The sequence below is a fragment of the Trematomus bernacchii genome, unplaced genomic scaffold, assembly GCF_902827165.1.
Source record: "Trematomus bernacchii unplaced genomic scaffold, fTreBer1.1, whole genome shotgun sequence".
Classification (NCBI taxonomy): Eukaryota; Metazoa; Chordata; class Actinopteri; order Perciformes; family Nototheniidae; genus Trematomus; species Trematomus bernacchii.
The window spans coordinates 4,406,126-4,426,813 of record NW_022988043.1 but is presented as its reverse complement, the minus strand read 5'-3'; the positions used below and the strand labels follow the sequence as shown (position 1 = coordinate 4,426,813).

At 40.4% G+C, this 20,688-nt stretch overlaps 2 protein-coding genes across 4 annotated transcripts in view; both read right to left on the bottom strand.

Annotated features, from left to right (window-relative positions):
* Window positions 1–13,182, bottom strand: part of trpm6 (transient receptor potential cation channel, subfamily M, member 6) — a 30,222-nt gene extending 17,040 nt beyond the window's left edge. For 2 of the 3 annotated variants that reach the window (XM_034118432.1, XM_034118431.1), the window contains exons 1-25: window positions 11,401–11,573; window positions 11,193–11,272; window positions 10,923–10,961; window positions 10,238–10,427; window positions 9,729–9,942; window positions 8,942–9,066; window positions 8,640–8,811; window positions 8,369–8,543; window positions 7,722–7,845; window positions 7,561–7,633; window positions 6,851–6,951; window positions 6,619–6,753; window positions 5,841–5,894; window positions 5,514–5,648; window positions 5,263–5,388; window positions 4,551–4,816; window positions 4,001–4,229; window positions 3,245–3,397; window positions 2,984–3,139; window positions 2,743–2,871; window positions 1,645–1,896; window positions 1,367–1,541; window positions 606–720; window positions 320–516; window positions 94–226 (exon numbers count right to left, since the gene is read on the bottom strand). In XM_034118432.1, the coding sequence (XP_033974323.1) occupies window positions 94–226; window positions 320–516; window positions 606–720; window positions 1,367–1,541; window positions 1,645–1,896; window positions 2,743–2,871; window positions 2,984–3,139; window positions 3,245–3,397; window positions 4,001–4,229; window positions 4,551–4,816; window positions 5,263–5,388; window positions 5,514–5,648; window positions 5,841–5,894; window positions 6,619–6,753; window positions 6,851–6,951; window positions 7,561–7,633; window positions 7,722–7,845; window positions 8,369–8,543; window positions 8,640–8,811; window positions 8,942–9,066; window positions 9,729–9,942; window positions 10,238–10,427; window positions 10,923–10,961; window positions 11,193–11,272; window positions 11,401–11,418 (3,566 nt within the window). In that variant the 5' untranslated portion in view covers window positions 11,419–11,573. Of the gene's footprint in view, window positions 1–93; window positions 227–319; window positions 517–605; window positions 721–1,366; window positions 1,542–1,644; window positions 1,897–2,742; window positions 2,872–2,983; window positions 3,140–3,244; window positions 3,398–4,000; window positions 4,230–4,550; window positions 4,817–5,262; window positions 5,389–5,513; window positions 5,649–5,840; window positions 5,895–6,618; window positions 6,754–6,850; window positions 6,952–7,560; window positions 7,634–7,721; window positions 7,846–8,368; window positions 8,544–8,639; window positions 8,812–8,941; window positions 9,067–9,728; window positions 9,943–10,237; window positions 10,428–10,922; window positions 10,962–11,192; window positions 11,273–11,400; window positions 11,574–13,100 lie in introns of those variants that run through there. The other variant, XM_034118434.1, reaches the window with a different exon arrangement.
* Window positions 13,183–14,863: 1,681 nt separating this feature from the next.
* On the bottom strand, window positions 14,864–16,787 carry wu:fa19b12 (uncharacterized protein LOC560551 homolog). The gene is made up of 2 exons (XM_034118696.1): window positions 16,299–16,787; window positions 14,864–15,728 (listed from the first exon to the last, which is right to left on the bottom strand). Exons 1-2 carry the CDS (start codon window positions 16,653–16,655, stop codon window positions 15,558–15,560), a joined length of 528 nt encoding a protein of 175 aa, XP_033974587.1. The 5' UTR covers window positions 16,656–16,787; the 3' UTR covers window positions 14,864–15,557.
* Window positions 16,788–20,688: the final 3,901 nt, after the last annotated feature.

Sequence of the window (20,688 nt, the reverse complement as noted above, 5' to 3'; positions counted from 1 at the left end):
ATCCTCTCAGGAAACACACATTGAGAGACGTCCCTTACATTTCACAACCCTACCCTCCTGGTTTATACAAATGAAATGGTTTATCAATCACACCTCTCAGCTGTGGCTCTGATCCTGTTAATTTGACTGCTGTGGAGACATTCACTCTTCTCATGGAAGTGAGCCGTTATACATTTCTCCTCAAACTCATGGAGCTTCTTACGATCCTCGTCGCCCAGGGAGAGCTCTGGTAAAGACAGGAGGAGGGATTACAATCTCACACTGAACTGAACCGACTCTAACTCTTTATTTTCACACACATACACACTCCAGTACTCACTCAGTCCAGAGCCACTTTCCTCTCGTTCAGGGTCTCCTCTCAATTTCCTGTAGACGGCTCTCAAACCTGAGGTCATGTGACTGAGGAGGATAAGAGGTGGAGGCAGCCACGGCCTGTCCTGATAGGTCATTATGTAGCGATAACGGTTGTACTTCCACAGCTTATTGGACGTTGATGCCATGTCAAAGTAGATGTTGCTGTTATTGAGCAGACAACATTAATTTAAACAAAAGTCCTCTTCATCGGGAGTCTTGCACTGTATTTTTTTTAAATAATTATAACTTACTTAAAAAATGCAACGAGAATGTTGACCATGATGATGTACTGGAAGAACATATAGACCGCCTGAAGGAACGCCGTGAGAAAGGAAGCAGGAGGACACGGAAGACCGTCATCACAAGCTGTTAACACAAAAATTCAAACACACACTTTACCCCATTAACAATCAATACCAACAGGAACAGTGGGAATACATTGTAAAATGTCAAGGGTCTTTTGCATCGTCGAATCAAGAGATAGTGAGAAATCATTAATGAATGTCACAGATACTTGCCTGAATGACATTTCTTAAAAAGGAACTAGGAATTTCCCCCAAAAAGTCTACTCATATATGTAATGATCCCTTTCAAACATCAACCTGTATTTTGCTGTGAGTGTGATGTTTCCTCTTTAAAACCCTGGGAATATGGGTTTGGCTTTCACCCGCTGGCGAGCACCAACCAGCGCCAACTTTAAGTGACCAATTATATTCAATTTGCCTTAAATATATCATTCAAATGTGTTTATGCAAGCTGGGAAATGGTATAATAGGTAAGATAGGACACTAAGTAGAAATTTGCTGCTTAAATAGAAAACAAATTCATTTTATTTACTTTGATTTAACACAGTTTTATGTCACTTTATCTGTCTCTTCATGTTGCAAAGGACAAGTGGCAAGTTAACACTGCAGTAATCTGACATCAAGCGACTCCCCCAAGAAACTCTAATTCTACTGCTTTAAATCAACACCAGTGGATAAGTATCTATTGTTTTTCATTGATGACCTACGATCTATCTCCGATGCGTAGACCTCTCCGTAGATCATAAAGTAGGGCTGGAAGACGATGTCTCGAGCGAGGCTCCAGGACGGCTCCTCATTTGGCGACAGGATGGCCTTCCTGGACACCCCGAAGCTCAGCAGCACTATCGCCATCATCACCACTATAAAGAACATGTTTCTGGTCTGAGCAGACGGAGAGAAAGAAGAGGGGGGGGGGGTGACTAAACACAAAAACACACAACACACTTACTTCCTCTTCAATAAGCAGTGTACTGTCTCTGCCTACCATCTTAGTGATCATGGTGAGGTAAGGCCCAGCATGCTGGTTGACAGCCAGCAGGTCCATCACCCTGATGAACCAGAAGATGATGTCCAGACAGTAACTGATGCGTCCTGCCGTCCGGTACGGATTAGCATGCCAACGCAGCACCAATCCAGCCACGAAGAGGAGGATGGCAATAAAATCTGATATGTTCCAGTACTCAGAGAACCAGACCTTCAGCTTCTGGCTCAGCTTCCTCGGCTCCGACATTAGGACCTAAGCAAGGAGTATATATTTGAATATTCTTTTGTTATTATGTATTATCAGTCACTCAATCAAATTGTATTTATATAGCCCGTTGTCCGAAATAACAAGGGGGGGCTTTACAGTTTGTACAGAATACTACACCCTCACATCGGACAAGGAAAACTCCCAAAGAAACCCCACCATGACTAATGGTGAAAAAACCTTACAAAACTCGGGGAGAGCAACAGAGGAGGGATCCCTCTCCTAGGACAGACAGTAGGTGTCATGTGTTTATTAGTTTGTGTCAATCTTTTTCAGAAAAATAGCTGGGGAGCAATTCCTCCCAATGCATGAGTTTTGTGTCTAAAACAACAATTTCTTGAGAATGTGTCACAATAAGTGCCGTTGTATGTTTTTTCTTAGCATTTTTCGGCAAGTCTCTGTTTTTGTTTGACATTGTTTTTGCACCATGATAACCAACCACAAGATCGCCTTGAACTATGCAGCACTGTTGAGCCAAGAAACCAGCAAGTTTCTGAAGAGTTTAGTGATTTTTAACAAGAAGCATTTGGAAAAAACACTAGGTGGCCAATACGCTCTCTTCTCATTAGGAACAATTGAAAAAGATGCTGGTGCTCAGAAAAAAAACACGCTATAATTGAGACTTTTTTTTAAAACTGTATTTCTCTATCAAACAAAGCATTGTATAAGGGATAACTTGAATACTATTTTGTCTGCAATATGATTATTTTATCGTAATTCCCTGTGTAGGAAATGCATTACAAATGCATACATCACGCCCCCAAATAGTTACATTATTACAAAGTTAAGATGAGAAAATGAGAAGAGAACATGTCTCTCTTCGGACTGCCTCACCTCTCTGGTTTTCTCCACTGCAGTGGACAAGATGTACGCTATGACCAGCCACTCCTGAACACTGGGCTGATCCCCCATCTTCACCAGGACCACGTAGGAAAATAACATCAGGAAGGTCAAGTAGGACATCTAAAGAAAGATCGGAGACAGGAAGGGAAAAATAAATAAATATGGGCATATTAGAAAATAAACACTAGTTACCACACATGCTGCATCAAAAACACACATGCATACCACCTACTGTGTGAAACCAGAACTTGACAACAGGAGCCGTGTAGAACTCATAGAGTCTTTCGATCCAGGACAGACAGTGCACAGTGATAGAGGAGAACGTTTCTGACACAGGACCCAAACACTTTTTATGGAACGGCAGGCCCTGCTCTGCATCCTGAGCGTCCTGTGAGAGGGGAGGAGGAAAGAAAGTACAATACTAAGGCTATTAGGATTATGGTGCAAGTTAAAACAAAAACAGTGCTGGATAAGTGCACTTCTGGAGCTTTACCGTGACATCAGCTCCCTCATGGGCTGGTGCTGACTTCACAGACTCAAGCCCGAACGGCATTGCCTCATGGGACTGTGGTACGTGGCACATTTCAGCTTTGCTTTTGAACTCCAGTAGCAAGATGGCAGGCGGCAGAAGAAGACTCAGAATTATCTGAAGAAATAGATAACAGGTGTTTCATGTAAGTTTGTGTAACTATACAGAAACACTAGGAAAACAAGAAAACAAATCGCAATGTAGGAATAACGTTGTAATTTATGTTAAGTCAAGTTTTATACCAGTCTGCCTATCTGTCAGCAAATTACATAAAAACTACTGGCAAGATGTTTATGGAACTAGGCAGAAGGGTGAAGCATGGACTGAGTAAGAACCAATCACATTTAGGAAAGGATCTGAATCACAGGGCTTTAACAAACTGAGTTTCACTTCTGTTAACTTTGAGAGAAAGGGCATTTGTGCTGCATTTAAATTATTGGGGAATGCAGTTTCTTACTGGGAAAAATGTATCTGAATGCCCGCTCAATTTGATACATCGATTTTGTTTCCAAATGTCAAAGCTCATAAATACACAGAAAAACCACTTCCAAACTCAGGGAAACAGGGCCATCCAAGAAGCACTTGAATGCAGCATTTGCCTTTGTTGGAGGACTGCGCTCTCCAAAAACCATTCTATTAATTAAGTATTAATTTGTCTTTTACTGTGATACAAATACATCATACACTAAGACAAGGATGAAATCTGTCAACTCTATGTACCTTCACAAAGGAGTTTTTCCTCATGTCGAGCGGACCGGTCCAGAGGTCTGTGAGCAGTGTCTGAGTGCAGGAGTGTGAGACGAATGGTCTGTGACATGAGGAGACAGCCATCTGCAGACAGGTGAAGTGGCTCCATGCCTCCATCTCTGAAGTCAACAGCTTCATGGCCATCTGCTCGTTCTGACGAAACGCACAGTCTAACATGTCCACCGCCAGCTGACCAAACTCACTAAGACACAGAGACAGGAGGCACATGCAATCATGTGCAGGTTTTTATACAAACAATTGCATTATGTGCATAATATAAAAAAACTATTATATTTATAACCATCAGAAGAATAACCCGCCAATACCACTGGTAAATTCAAGACGCAAGAACTTGAAGGGTCTTTAAATGCACAGAATCACACTACACAATAAAATACTGAGAAAAGGTGGAAATTATTGATTGGGTTTTTTTTGTTATCATGTTACGACACATTTTTATTTGGATGCAACTGTCCCCATAGATTGTCTACTGACACAGACAGAAAAACCCACACTGACTCACAGAGAGTATTTCTTAAATCGCTCTGAGATGTTGTCGTCCATACTTCCCTGCCTCGCCTCAAAGCCCATGGAGCGGTAGAGCTTACAGGCCACTGTAGCACGGGCCAACGCTTCCTCGCCGTGCTGCCACAGGAACAGCGCCATCTGCTGGCGCTGATGAAACACAGCCCATACGAACACGTCGTTGAAGTTGAAGGCTATCAGCAGTGGAGCATTAACAAGGCCCGGGATCGGGGTGACCTCTCGACTGTTCCCCGTTGAAAAATCCTGCTCCCACATGGAAAAGTGTGAGGTATCCACAAATCAATACATAAGGGAATGTGAAAAAGAAGGAGAAATGTTGTAGGGAAATAAAAAAGAGTAAAGAGAGTGAGACAGAAAGGCAAAAATGTTTATGATGTAACATAAGGCCGCATTAGATAACCAAAAGGTGCTTACTAGAAACAATATGATGGCTTAACAAACAATTAATTATACAGGTCCAGAGAATTACTCCAATAACATTACAGCCTTGTGGCCTAAGAGAATCTGTAAACGTGCATAACATCCATGCCTGTCAAAAATATCATGATGATATGTTTTTATAAAATGTGACATTTGTGTAAAGTTGTCTTAATTAGCATGTTAGTGATTGATTTGGCCATGTTTTTGAGGTCCCAGTGACATTGACCTTTGGCCATCAATTCAATTCCTCCATGATATTCCCCACCAACCTTGAGTTTGTATGGCTGAGCTGTTCTGAAAAAGTGCAGGTCCTGGACGGTCCTGCCCTTTGTAGAGATCTGTGGTAATCCCCGTCTCTGTCTAGAAAGGGGGGCGGAACTGCTCTGTCTGCCCTCCTATACACCAACACAGAAACAACAATGAGGAGATTTGTACAAAAGGTCAATCGCAATTAATAATCCCAAGACAAGAACCAAGTCAAAGCATTTTTGAAAAAAGAGCTCTATTAATCAGGGCTCACTTTATCCTGCAGGCGGCTGTAGGCAGCTCTGAAGTGTTTGCGTGTGTAGGTGCTGCGGTACGCTCCTCCTATTAGGTACTCGATCACCAGGCCCATGTCAATGAGAGAGAGACGGTAACCTATGGGAAGAGAAGTCTACTCACACACACAAACACACACACAGAGATGAGGTTAAAGGCATAATGTAGATATGGTTGCTATGGTAAATTTAGAAATAAATAATAACATAAATGCAGCTGACATTGGTGAAATGGCTGACAATGTCTGAGTAAACAGTGCTTTCTTTATTTTAATATTTATATGATTTAATACGTTCTCATTACTCACCTGTTTGGCATCTTCAACAAGGTGATGCAAGAAACAGTCGGTCTGCCCCTGTGGCTGCGGAAAAAAACGACTATTATTATTCAGGAGAAACAAACAAATAAACGGAAAATATCAACAACCAGAGATCTACTGGTTACTTGTTAACACCGTTGCATATTGCATACACAGAAGCAGTCATGGGATCCTTAGCTTGTTTCTTAAGGGGGACTTATTATCCCAGAGTTATGAATAAATAAACAGGCTTTAATACACAAAAGAGAAAGGCAGTGCAGAGAAAGCCAAGACTGAGTGTAATGATGACAAAAAGCCTTGTGATCTCAAATGCATCCCAGAACAACAACTGGGAAAGTACCCTGAGTGCAGTTGACCAGGGTACGCAGAGAATACTTCTTCAAAACACTTACAAAGTATTATTGTGATTTCAATCACAGCGACAGTTATGGTATTTTTGCTTCAAGAGTCACAAATAAAATAACTGCATTTCTTGTTTGTGAAGCAAAGTGCGAGCTAAGGGAAAACATCCAGTAAATAAAATGACAAGACAAACAAAAGTACCGTGGGGTGAAAGTGTATTCTAAAACAAATACTGTTATTTCTTTTGATTTCAGTAAATGTTGTTTAACTTTACATTTCCACTGAGATATGCAAATAAAACATTGTGACAATAATGGAGAGTCGAGTAGATAAAAAATATCAGAAACCGAATTCAGTATATTGGCAAGTAGGCCTTTACATCTAGTCATTTTCTTTGGTGTCAATATATAGATATTATAATAACCATGTTATAGAGCTCCTCGAGGCGATCCACGGTAAGGAAGCGGCTCATAGTCATGCCGTTGTCGATCAGCAGTTTGACAAAACTGACCCGGTCCATCACCAGAGCATCCAGCATGGCCTGCTCCAAGGAACCCACCTAAATCCAGCATACAGTTATTAGATTTAAAATATGAAGATGATATAATATATTATAAAAGCACAGATACATTAGTGATTCGCAGAGCCAGTCTTACCGGCCAATGCTGTCCGTACACCAGAACTTCCTTCTGTGCGACGTCAGCCCGGTCCCAGGCCAGAGCCATGCTCAGCTGCTCTGCAGGGCTGGCCTTGGTGCCTGTCCATCACGCCGAACAAAAAGAATACAACAGAACGCATATCTGTTAAAATATTGTGCATATCACCTGATTGCACTTATACTCATGTTACTGTAAGTATATGTTATTAAGTAATGGACACAGACCATGTATTTCTAGTTTCTATATATGTATTGAGAAAGGGGCAAGAAACAAAATATTTATCCTCTCCCTGCTCCTTTTTCGGTCATGGGATGTGTAAATGGGGTTTCAGTTTTGAATTGTGAATTGCTGTATTTCTCCTTTTTTTCCCCTTGAGTTGTGCATTTTTATGAGCCAAATACATTTCACAAAAACATCAAATGAAATAAAATATCGCTGCATACTTACACTAACTAACTTTCTCAACGCTGACCTTTTATTTGACAAAAGTCCCAGGTCTAACATAATGATTGTAGTTCGATTCAAGAGCATCATACAGTCTAATGGGCGATTCGGCCTGCAAATTAACAGACCTTGTACAAGTAAACCTATAAAGAATGCTTTGATTGTTTATGTTTTCATTACACCTTTGGTTTTCCAGCTATAACATGTCAAATGTATGTGGTGAAAATGTCTATTGTCACAATAAAAAGGAGAAATATAAGTACCCTTGAGACTGGTTGTCAAAATGGCTGCATCGGCTGGAGCATGGTCGTCTGACTCTGAGTCAAAGATGGTTATCTGTTGTTTAAAGACAACAAAATATTGAGTTAATGGGAGTAGTGCATGTGTGAATCACAATATTTGACTTTTTGTATGTTACACTTACAGACTGTCTGTGATCCATACACTGCAGGAGGAGAGTGTAGAGCTGAGAAGCTTCTGCCATCTCGACTCCAAACACGTCTCCAATCCTCAGAAGGAAGTCCTCTTTGATGTCAGCATCCAACTGCCTGATAAATGCAGTAAAAGTTATATTTGTGACATGTCTACTCAATTATCCTTCTCATTCACTTGAGACATTTTGGGACAGCAATGTCCCAATTGAAACATATTTATCTGCTATCTGGACACTCTAATACTTCAGACATTTTTTAAATGCGTCTGAATGTTGTTGCCACCTATTGACATATCCAGGACTGTAATAAAAAACAATAATGAAAAAAATGAAAATTCCCCCTAGCATTTGGCATACAGAAATATATATCTATATCTATTTTTGGCATTTTTTACACAAACTGGCATTGACATCATTAACATTATTAAAATGAATGAATATCTGGTTGCAAAAAGTCGATTAAATAACTAACTGACATTTTGGTCCTCTCAAGACATCGTAGCAGCTTTTTTTTAAACAGTCACCCAGGTTAAACAGTGGCTACGTAGAAACATTATCAAAGTCAACATTAATGTTACACTTTTAGGTAGATCCATTAGACATACTAACTGTAGATTTAGTGATCAAAGCATGCATACCTGTCATTAGCAGTCTGCTTGTGCAAAAAGGCGAGCAGGTCAGCTGCCCTTCCCGACCCCTCGAACACAAACACTGGCACAGGGGGGACATTGCTAACATAGTCCAACACTGTGGACACAATGGCAGGGCCTCCCTCCACCACCACACACACCACAGGCACCCCTTGGTTCAGCCCTACAAAGAAGATGGAGGAGAGGGTGAGATAACATCAGTCACATCAAACTCCTGAGCTTTTCTTTCTTTACATGTACATTACACACACTGACTCACGAGGGTGTATCTTCTGTAGTTGTATGTGTTTCTCCAGCTTCCTCCTGAAGCCTTGATGGCAGCCATGTTTTCCCAGCGTCCCATCGTCCACCAACAGAAAGTGGGAGTGGAACCCATTAAGACAGGCTCTCTTGCTCAACGGGTTTCCCAGGGGCTGGTAGGGCCTGAATACCTAAACCGTGTCGAGAGAAAGTCACATCCAGAGCCCACCAGGAGTCAATCATAGTGACACAAAGCACTGGGATACGTTACAAATATTGACACATGTTGTTGATAAAGTGATGTACGTATTTAGCTCTCACATCTCTGCCTAAAAGGTCTGAGTTGTTGTGAATGACTCCCCATGGTGTGATGCCGACTGTGTTTCTCTTCCTCAGGTTGTGGCCCCCAAATGTTTTCACAGCCTCACCCACATACTTGGACACACCTGTGCAAAGAGCAGAAGAATGAACAGTAAATACACAATTCCACGGTATAAACCAGGAAAAGCATTATTCAAACCATTTTGCTGCTGCTTAACATTCATGTTTCTAAATATGCAACTGCAAACACATGGACAAAACACACATCTACACCCCACAGTTCAGACCCAGGGACATTGAGAATGAATGGACTGAAATCCTTACAAATGAAGAGACCTGAGTTTACACAGGCCAAGAGAATGATCAGGAATTACACTCACAACAGCAGTGTACAGAAAGGTACATGCAGTTCAAAATTGAACCCTTTGCAAACATTATACAGGCATGATGCAACATGGGGCTTTTTAACCGTTTCACACCAGACCCAACACTGATAAGATGATACTTGTTATGATATGTAGAAGCAGACCAGAGTTATAGCACAGAAGCTAAGCGATGTGCTGCTGTGTACAAGGGCAGTAGCAAATGTAATTTGTCCACCTTTACGAAACACCCACCTCAAACAATCTAAATCATTTTGTACCTCATACAACTCACTTCAAACTATCCATACCCCTTTAAACTGCCATGCTTGTGAGTGCATATTTGAACAGTGCAAGTTCTAGTTGTGTTCATAGTGATACAGGATATCCCACACACAGATCTTACAACCATCTTTAACACCTACCTGTGTTAATGCCATCAGTGAGTATCCATGCCCCGGTGCTGATTGCAGCGGTGATCAGCCCTTTGCTGAAGGCCTGCTTGACTTTAAGAGGCAGGGTGAAGTTTTCTGACCCCCCTTGCACAGTCAGGAGCAGCTTGGGTCTCTCCATCTGCCACTCCCTCAGCATCAGCTGCAGCAGCACCTCTGGCTTGGAGTCCACAGCCACACGGACATACTGCACAGGAAACATTTGAAACTTTTCTTCGTCTTTTCTCAAGTGCTGCTAGTGTGACTGTTTTGTGTAGTAGATACTATCTTAGATCATAGCAAGCCAAAGCTTGTTTATACAACAAACATAAGCCAATTGTGTGTATATTCAGTCTCTAAAAAGCATTTACCTTCACTTTTGTAGTATTCTCTTGTAGATAAAGGGAGTTAAGTTGTATAAATGTGGTGTCGTAATTGAGGAAAGAATCTTTTATTCTTTGCCCTAGAAAACCATGTTGTGTACAGTTATTAGACACACAGACCTTGGCCCTGCAGACACGTGTGGCAGTGTCCTGGAAGTCTACGGTCCCATAGGCATCGGTAGGACTGGCTTTGGTGTGATGCTCCATGGACCAGTTCTCTACCAGGTCCTGTCCTGGCCCAGGATAGAGGGATATGGGGGGAAGGGACTCTCGCCAAGAGTGCTCTCCCATCAGGCGGCCACAACAACATCTGGCCAATGACAGATTGTGTAATTAAGCATAGCGGGTGGTGGAGGAATTCAGAGTCATTTCTACTGTTCTGTCTACACAACATTCACTCATTTTAACTATCAAAAGCAGGTACTTGCTTGTAAAGCACCCCAAATTAAAAGGTATGGTTGGTCAAATTCACAGACACCTGACAATCATGCACCTGGCCTATTTAAGCCCGGCTGCATTTATTCCTCCCCCTTTCCTTTATATGGTATGGAAACACAATAAAATACCTTACTACTTCCCTTGAGCCAACACTAAGTTGTATTCTAAGTATGTGATGTCATTCAAACTACGACATGTAAGAATAATAGAAGAAAAAGAGGAAATTATCAAATAAAGGGTGTGGGAAAAAGAGACGCATTAATAGAAAACAGCTTCATTGGAAAAGGGGGTGGGGCAGAGGAGGGAAATGCAGTGGGTTTTCGGATGGTATGAGCACACACATGAACACGGAATTATTTGATTATACCTGATCAAGTTTTGGCATACTTGACATACGGGAATACATCTGTAAGAAACAGGAAATAACACATTATCAAAGAATCCACATGGTCTCTATTCCTGGAAGTAAAAGGCTGGGTGCCAAATAGTTTTGCTCTCAAAAATGTGTTTCCAAGCACTGGCGTTTGTATCATACTATGTACTTACTACTTACTAACACAGATTTATTTCTTCTGAGAATCGTAAAAACTTGTACTTTAAACACCTTCTTGGAAAATTATCAATGCAATCAGTTTACCTATGCAGGTCCCAAGATGAAGGGATAAACTTCACACACTCTCTCTTGAAGAAGGTCTCCTCAATCCAAGACTTGCGTGTCTGGAATAAGAAGAGAAAGTATTTACTTACAGTACACAGATCCTGGAGCAGCTTATCTTATAACGGCAAACTCATCCTCCAGCAAGAAAAAAACACACTATTCCTGAACAAAAATAACAATCGGTGACCTTCTCAGTGAAGCTCATTTCAGTGCCGGCAGCAGCCTACATGCCGGACCCACAGGGAACTAACTGCAGGTCCCTCCCCTCCCGTCATAGAAACCTGAACTGCACTCTTGAAAACACTGACGGGATGTGACATATAACAATCAACCTCTCATTCATTTCACAGCAGTCTTTGCTTCATGCTACGCTTGGTCTCTCAAGATCTGTGCTGCCCCTGTAGTCCGTTTCCCAGACATGTTTAACAATGGCCTTACTGACTAGAGAATTGTTGGTAGGAAACATACACACATCCCCTTCCTGAGATTAGTACACATGGCCGGAAGATGTGTGCAGCCTCCCTGGGTCGACTGTGTAAACACTAAACAGGGGCCTGACGTGTAGCCGCTTTAACTCGCATTGTTGTTAAAATAAATATTATTCTTAAGAGACAATAAACTAGTTTACCATGTGCATAGATCAACTTAAGCAAGATTGTGTGCTCTGTACGGGAACGTATGCATATCCATATAGTTAGTTATGTAATATTCTTTATACAAAAACAAGATGTATGTCTTGGCTTGATGCTTTGATTGCACACAACTTATAATCATAAAACCTTATGCTATGAAATGTATGACATGATTTATAATGAATAGGCAAATAATGTTCAGAGCTAAAACAAAAGTACTGTCACAGTGTGTACAAAGGGGCGTTTCAGTATATGTATGCAAAGGGGTGTTTGTAAGTGTACTGTACAAAAAGCTAAAGAGACATGATAAATAAATAAATATATAGAAAGGAAAGGAAGTAAAGGAGATGTGTTTTCTATTGTTGGGCTTCAATTACCACATATTGCTGATATACATTTAGGAATGAGTAACTCACTTATGGTTATCAGAAGAATGGTTAATAGAGCTGTTTAATGGTTTTATTTTGTATTTGTTATAATTTCTAGAGGAAGCTTAAATGGGTAGGAATGTAGGGTATGTAGGATTTGCCTTTGCCTTATTAGTACATTAAATTTGAATGTGAGTGATGCCTGAATAAAGATACTACTTCTTCTACTAGAGATCTATGGCCATACAGTTGTTAATATTAAAGTTAACATAATAAAAGAGGTCGCCAAACGTGAGACAGCATAAACCTTAAGTAACACTTTTTAAATGAACAATACTAGCACAATTGTCATAAGAAACGTCATTAAAACTCAGTTAACTAACTTTTAATTACTTTTTTTCTTGTCATGCCATAGCCTACCATGCAGACATTATTATCTGTTAGTAACTGGCCACATCAAATGGCAATTTTACATAAACGCACAATATTTTTGCTCTGAAATGTTCTTGAACTATATAGTTTCACAGAATCTAAATACATTGAAGTATCATTAGCCTAGCTTAACTTTTACTACGTTAATGTCAATCTCCAATTAAAGGTCTTTACTGAATTATATAGCTTTACATGTAAACCTAAGCTGTAGAAATAAATTATCAAAAGTTTATGCTGGAGACAAAAAAGCAAACTGGTTTTACAAAGCTACATGACATTAAGTTCCTTAAAATCACATTGGACCGTTGCTAACATGCTATTTGCTAACGCCAGCGACTAATAAGTAGCGTTTAATAAATAGTTTTATAACTGTCATAAATAACAATAGCTGAGCTGTTTTTCCACTTTAAACAAGCTGGCATCTTCAGTGGATATAAGTTAAAGTTATAACTTACCATCGCTGTACACACAGTGGGAAACGCGTCTCATGTATGAGTGTATCTTCAAATCCCACCACTTTATTATTATTTCCCTGACAAGGACTGAGTGGCCTTTTATCAGCCGCGGGTCCAAAGGGCATGGAGAGCCTGTCTAAGGAGTTCATGACCTCCTCCTTCAAACACATGCAGGACTCCTTAAAAAAACTGTGGAGCGACCATTGTGTCCTTCATCCTGCTCATGTCTCATTCATGGGATGTAATGGGTGAAAGCAGGCAAAAAGGAAGCATACAAATTGACATTCAACTCATGTCTTTTTGTCAGCGCCCTCTCAGGTAGCCACACACTTAGTAAACTGGAGTCACATCAGCAGCAGATATTGGTTTAACAAAACACTTTTGCACACTTTAATGTGTTGTAGACCAATGTAAAAAGACTAATCTAAAATTGATAGAATAATACCTATCAAACAACACTCAATATGCAAAATGATTGTTTTCACATTACCTGAAAAAAGAAATCTTCAAATATTTAGACCCTTTGCACTCCAAAGGTGGTCAGATGCATCTCGTTCGCTTAATTAAAGTCTGTTATATACAGTATGATTAAAGCACATTTAACTTGATTGGAGTTCACCTGTGGCAAATTAAATTGATTGGACATAATTCAAAAAGGACTTAGAATTCACACTATCTGAGGGACTATTTGAAAACCTTCGCCATAGAATTGTGGCAAGGCATAGATGAAAAGTACAAAATGTCATCTTGATGAGCAGTAAACTGTGCTTGTGGAAAGGTAGGGATTTGTTTAGGACAGAGCAAGCTATCGGGCTGCTGCTCAAGCCTAATTAAAGAGCTGTGTGTGTTTCCTGGAGCAAAGTGACCTCAATAACTGTGAAGGTTTGGATCAGCCAAGACTTTTCCTAGAGTTGAGAGTCCAAGTAACCAGGCAAGAAGAGTTTTGGTCAGGGAGGCAACCAAGAACCAAAGGGTCCATTTTGCATGTCCTTTGCAGGATGGAAGAAACTAGACAGTAAAAGTATCACTCTTGAGAAAAGTCATGACGGCCTGCTTTGAGTTTGCCAGATGGCATTTAAAGGATTGGAATAGTGAGAGGAAAAGGGTTCTCTAGTAAGCACTATATGGCCAACACCGGGTACTGCTCTTCTGGCTGATACCATCACGCTGTGAAGCACGGTAGCAGCGACATCATGCTATGGAGGTGCTTCTCATCAGCAGGGACAGGGGTCAGAATTGAGGAAAGGTGATTATAGCTGAATACAGAGAAGTCCTTGAAGAAAAACCAACAGAGCGCATGTCACCTGAGACTGAGGAAAAAGTTCACCTTTCAGCATGACAATGATCTGAAGCATAGAGATGGCTTAGGGACAATGGCTGTTTCAAATCACATTTACATCGTACTGTGCTATACAAACTCAATCAGTGTTTAGTGCCTACCCAATTTACAATTTAGTATGTGATTTCAAGCAGACCGTTTACACAGAAGTAAACTTAAGCAATAGGTCTTCCCTGCATCACATCAATGTATCAATCAGGATATTGTGGTCAGAGCTGCCATTTAATATAATCACAAATGTTAATCAAATATATTCACAAATATCCACCTAATCTAGTATTTTTTATAATATTTTTAACTTAAATTAGATGTTTTCTACAGATAATTTTATGTAAACTACTGCATTTTCCCTTATCATTGCAAATTCACATCACTCACTATTTAATCCAACTGTCTACAGAACAACATTGAATACTTATGCTGATGAGATTTCAGTTCCTGACATTTTATTCTAGTTAAAAGACATTTTTATTTTATTTACCTTTATGGTTAGATCAGTATAAGAAAGCCATTATATTTCCAATGAACACAAATGGCAGGGACAAGTGATGTAGTGTGTCAGTCACATAAAAATACAGCATACACTAAAGCCTTTAATAAGGTGTTTTAGAAAATCTATCCAACATCTACAACTTAGTCATATGATCTACAAACAGCAATTTAGGAATGACTTACATAGAGTACACTTTGAAAGATATTATAGAATGATTATAATATGAACTGTTGTGTTCAAATACCAGGTTTGCAAGGTAGGTATTCACAAAACCAAAAGCCTAAGTCACAATTGTACCCAAAGCAGTCCAACATATTGTTCATACAAATCTGTAGAAACTTTAAAATCAATCTACAATTTGAGGATGCACGGGCAACCTCTCCATCAAAATGCACTTCCCCACAATTTTGGTCACCACGAGTATTTTTGCAGCTCAGTGGGGTCTTAAACCTGCACGAGGCTCACTTACAGAATATCACTGAACTTTGGCAGTCTGTGACTTAAGGTTGTTGCATCTCACCTGGATGCGTACAACTTTCTATGCTCAAAAGCATCCCCTTTCATCACCACGCTTGACTGCTGTTGTACGGACAGAGGAGAGCAGACTAGCTTGCTCCTGTCCTTTTCAAGTTTCCATGGCATAGGGAGAAGAGTCTTTGACTTTTGACTCGTCTTTTCCGCTCTGGGAATTCTCATTGGCATCTTCCAGCAGTGAGAGGTCCAGTTTAAGCAAGGGGACCCTCCAGTACTGGAAGCAGTTGAAAGAGCAGTCTTCAGTGTTGGGGTCTTCATCCGCCTGAGCGTGTTGAGAGACAGAAAGAAAGAAAGGGAATGAGATCAGGAGAAATGGGCAAAGCAATACAAACAATTGTTTAGACTTGTCGTCATCTGTGGAATCACCAAATCTGATCAAAATCTGAACCATACATTTAACCAGCTCAGACACAGTGATGGAGAAAGTAGCCACATACTTAAATTACAGAATTGTAGGCAGTTACTGAAAACATGTTTTTAATTGAAGTATAGTTACTCAAGATGATGGTTTTGCAAAGGGAAAAAAGCCGAATATATCATTTTTGATATAAAAGAAGCTTAAATGTATAATATAACATTCATTCTGTTAATCTATTACAATTTGAATTAAAGTTAAAATTGTAAAAAATGTTTAAGAATTGTTTTCCGGTTTGCCAGTAATCAGTGTTGTAAGGTTTACACTTTTAACTTACGTTTGGTAAAAGACTCAGATCTAATGCCCAGATGAGCGACATAATGGGTAAATGGAGACATCTAGTGGACATTTACTTCCATTACACTTTCTCTAAAGAAACCCACCATCTGCACACTTTCGATGTTGCCATTAACTTACTTTATCATCAGCTTTAGGAAGAACAGTCTCTGAACTCGCACAGTCACCTCGAGGTCGTTTCTTGGAGTTTGAGAGCGCGCTGGAGCTGTGAGGTTCATGGAATCTTCCAGAACTCTGCACGGTCGAAACATTAGCTGCGTGCTTCATGGTGTCGCACAAGTGCGTAGGTTTGCGATTAAGAGCCGCTGCTTCTTGTTTCTCGTTGTCCTCGAAGAAATGCGGCCTCTTTGTGTCGCTCACACCCCCACCGGTGGGATCCATGCTATCCAGTTGCAGGTCAGCGCTGCTCAGGGAACCGTAACACTTTTTAGATGGAGCCTCGTAATGAATTGTGTCGTCGGCACGTCTCTTCGCCATTAACGTAAGCTATGTGCGCACAATAGTATATCGCAGTAAACCAAAAACACGTGGGAAGTTGATATTACTAGCAACGATGTGGCTTCACTCCATGCTTCAGTCGCACAACAAAAAGTACCGGAAGTGTATTTATTGCTAGGCAGTCCGCTTGACCAATCAGAGTAGAGCACCGCATTCTATCCCCGCCCACCGCCTCCCCTCTTCCTGTGGCGGTACATTCATGCTCATCATCCTCCATGATCCTAACAAAGAGTTCGTTTTTTTGTGCAGTAAATCTTATTTTTGGGGAACTTTTATATTCATAAAAAGAGATGGGCAGACTCAAAACCTGATTTTGAACGTTTTTGCCAAGAGTTGAAGTGATAAAATAGCACTATTAAAAACATTAAGAATAAAAAGCAATAAAAAATGAATTGCGTATTTAACAAATATATAATCTGAAAACTGTCAATTAAAACGAAGACTATTTTATATTTTTTGTTTTGTTTATTTATTTAATGTCATTTTGTACTCAACAGGGTTGGGCACATGTTAAGGGACACACTTTCACTGTAAAATTACTGTTATTAAAAATATGTTTATGATTGGTCAACAAGAAGGAGGAGGAGGAGATTTTGGGAATAAGTCCTCCCATCGTGGCCCCCAACCCTTTTAAAAATCTCCAGTCTCACATCCATTGATTAAATCTTTTGAACCTTAAACAAAAGAGACAGGTGTAAATAACAAGGCTTCCTTAAACACTAAATTCAAGGAATTTCAAGGCCCAATTCCTTCCATTGCAGGCACCCAGCACGGCATAAACACGGATCAAGGTTGATTACGTTCGCAATTGCTCAAGGCAGGTGGCATGTTAAAGAATGACGCAACAGATGGAGACGCATGCAGACAGCTTAAACTTTCAAGGCCTTGATGTTTTTCCCCTCAAATTTAAAAGAAAACTTTCAAGGACACATAGGAAGCATACAATTAAGGGGGCTGAGTTCCATTTAGCTTCTTTTACGGTCCAGATATTATGCATGCTTTTACACTGTCACAACTTACAAACCATTAGTTATTTTACAAACGCCTGTACCTGCACCTTTCCTACGATGACAAAAAGTCTGCTGTTAAAAATAAAAAGGTTTATTGGTTGTATTGTTGTACTTGCTCCTACATTTAAATTAAATACATATTTTTTAAATGTGTACAAGAGCTGCAATTTAGTGCACTTATGCTTGGGTTTGTATCATTTGAAACCTTAAGAAGTAAAACTCTGGAGTTTAATATTTTTGTAATACTTGGCTTTATTAAAAAATGTGATTAGAAACCGGGAAAGTCGATGAAAGTGAACTTTAAAATAACATGTTCTTGAAAAGCTGAAAACTGTTTGGATTACATTTTCAGTCTTGACTGATTATGAATATGAAAAGGTAGACATAGTAATTGGCACCATATGTGAAAAAATAAATATATTTCAAAAGCTAATGCTCACACACAGGGTTCGAGTTATAAACTGAGCTCTATGGGGGTCTTTGAAACTAACGCGTGCACACGCGCACACACACTCAAACTCAAACACACACACACACACACACACCAATAATAAACATATGGACAGGGGTTACTATTTAAAAAAATGTGCAAATGTATTTGGGAACCTATCCATGTGAACATATTTTGGGGGTGGACCTCAAATCCTCTAGGGGGGTCCGGGGGCATGCCCCCCCTGGTAAGATTTATTTTTAATTTTGGAGTTAAATGCATCAATCTGGTGCATTTTGAGGGGAAAATAAAGAGACTAGATCTATGGAAACACCCATATGAAACAGATGCCACATCATGTAGACAGACAGTCACCCTGTGTGAGGCAAACCCACATTTGCGCAGCGTTGCGTTCACAATAGCCTACATTAAAAAAAAAAGATCGCTAGGCCATCGGGAAACCTCCCGGCCCTCCCGATGGCCAGTCCGGGCCTGCCAGCAGGAAAATAGCGTGAAACTTTACATGGAAGTTCCAAAGTAACTTCCTGAAATGTAATTGTCTGCGGTGATTCTACGGAGTCCCCAAAGGCCCAAAATTGTGCACACAAAACATATTTTCGGCTGCCCGGGCATAAGGAAGTTGCTCTACTTATGAAATCTCTGTTAGTTTAAACTCCCACTTCACTACTTTACATTCAAAACAAATAGCTTATAAAATATGGCACGGCATTATTGATAAAGCTACATATTAGTCTATAAAATAGTTACATCATACTTATCTTAACCAGCAACACCAATAAAATACTGCTTCACATAAATGCATCGCAAATAATCATCAGTTTTTATTCAATGCATATAGAGGCAACTGAACCACACATCAACATTTCATCCATGCATTTCTTCACTTGTCAGTTGTTGTTCAAGCTCTCAAACAAACAAGCGGGCAGTACATCACATTGGCTCTTTTTGCTGCTACTTTGACAACATGGTTGCAACCGGTTTTGTTTTCGTGCTGTTGATGCCAATTTTCATTTTTTTATATAGTGAGTTGATGATTTCATAAACTAAGAGTGAGGTACATTTTCGCCTCGCAAATTTTCCATCCAAATGAAGCAACATTTCTAAATCATTTTCAGACAAATTTGACTACACATGTTAGTGTTGTTAGATCTTATTGTCTTATATTTTTGTACAGCACTTTGAATTGCTTTGTGTTGAAAGGTGCTATATAAATAAACTTGCCTCGCCTTGCCTAGTGATGACTCAAAATCTACTAGGATTAATAAATGTCCAAAGTGTCTATTACGTTAGTAGGAAATCCAACCTAGAGCAATTGAGCATTGGAGTAGAACATGTTGTTTCATAAGGCCCAATGAGAACAAACACGAGGCAGAATCTAAACAGGAAAGTGTAAAAACATGTTGAATCATTAAACATCTGATAGAACAAGAACAAGACACACTTAGTTTTTGTTTTTCTAAAAACAAAACAATGAGGTAGATAATTGCTGTAAACATTTTTAAGGAGGGGCAGCTTGGGCGTATTGTTGTACATAGCCGTGGGAACATGTTTCAAATCGGGGGTGCTGTGGGGATGACACCAGAGCCGGTTCTGACCAATTTGCTGCCCTAGGCATTATCTTCCGCCACAGATTTGGGGAAATTGGTCCGTGCGCAAAGCATTGTGGGGATTTTAAGACCGCGGAGTCTACTCATGTGCAGCCTCGATATTTCTCCAAACGGAGTAGCCTACGCCGGGTTCGGTAGATTTCCAAGTATGCTGGAGATTGGAACAGTACTTCGGCGGCACTCGATGACGTAGTATGCTTGAAATAGTGGCTCTGAAGCAGCTTTACTCGCGATTGAGAAACACCCACCGGCTCGAGATCGCTAGAATTTGAAAATACACAACCGGAGAAAATCTGCCACTTCCTTATAGAGCCCCTCCTCCAACACACACGAACGCGCACATGACCAATGAGGGCACGAGATAAGTTTGTGCACAGATGGAAGGCTGACAGGCAGGGAGGCCATCCAGTTATTTTAGCCGGGCCGGCTAAAATGATTGCTTCCACAGATGACATTTTTGTATGGATTTTTTGTCAAAGCACTTAAGATATTCATTGCTATCGGGATGTTAAGAGCATTCCATGGAATATAACAAAAAGTGTATCTCGAGCCGGTTTCTCAAACTTACCTACCCAACCTTTAACGTAAATAATACTCATTACATTGACACATGCATTATTTGTGATTAAAATAATGGTTGTTGGTAATGTATTAGCGACCCCCACAGATGTATGATTTCACTGCGTCCGTGGGAGCTCAGACCCCTCCTTATGGGATCACATTGGCTCCCACATAACTCGAACCCTGCTCACACACACACACGCCCGCCCGCCCGCCCGCCCACCCACCCACCCACCCACCCACCACACACACACACACACACACACACACACACACACACACACACACACACACACACACACACACACACACACACACACACACACACACACACACACACACACACACACACACACCACACACCACACACACACACACACATC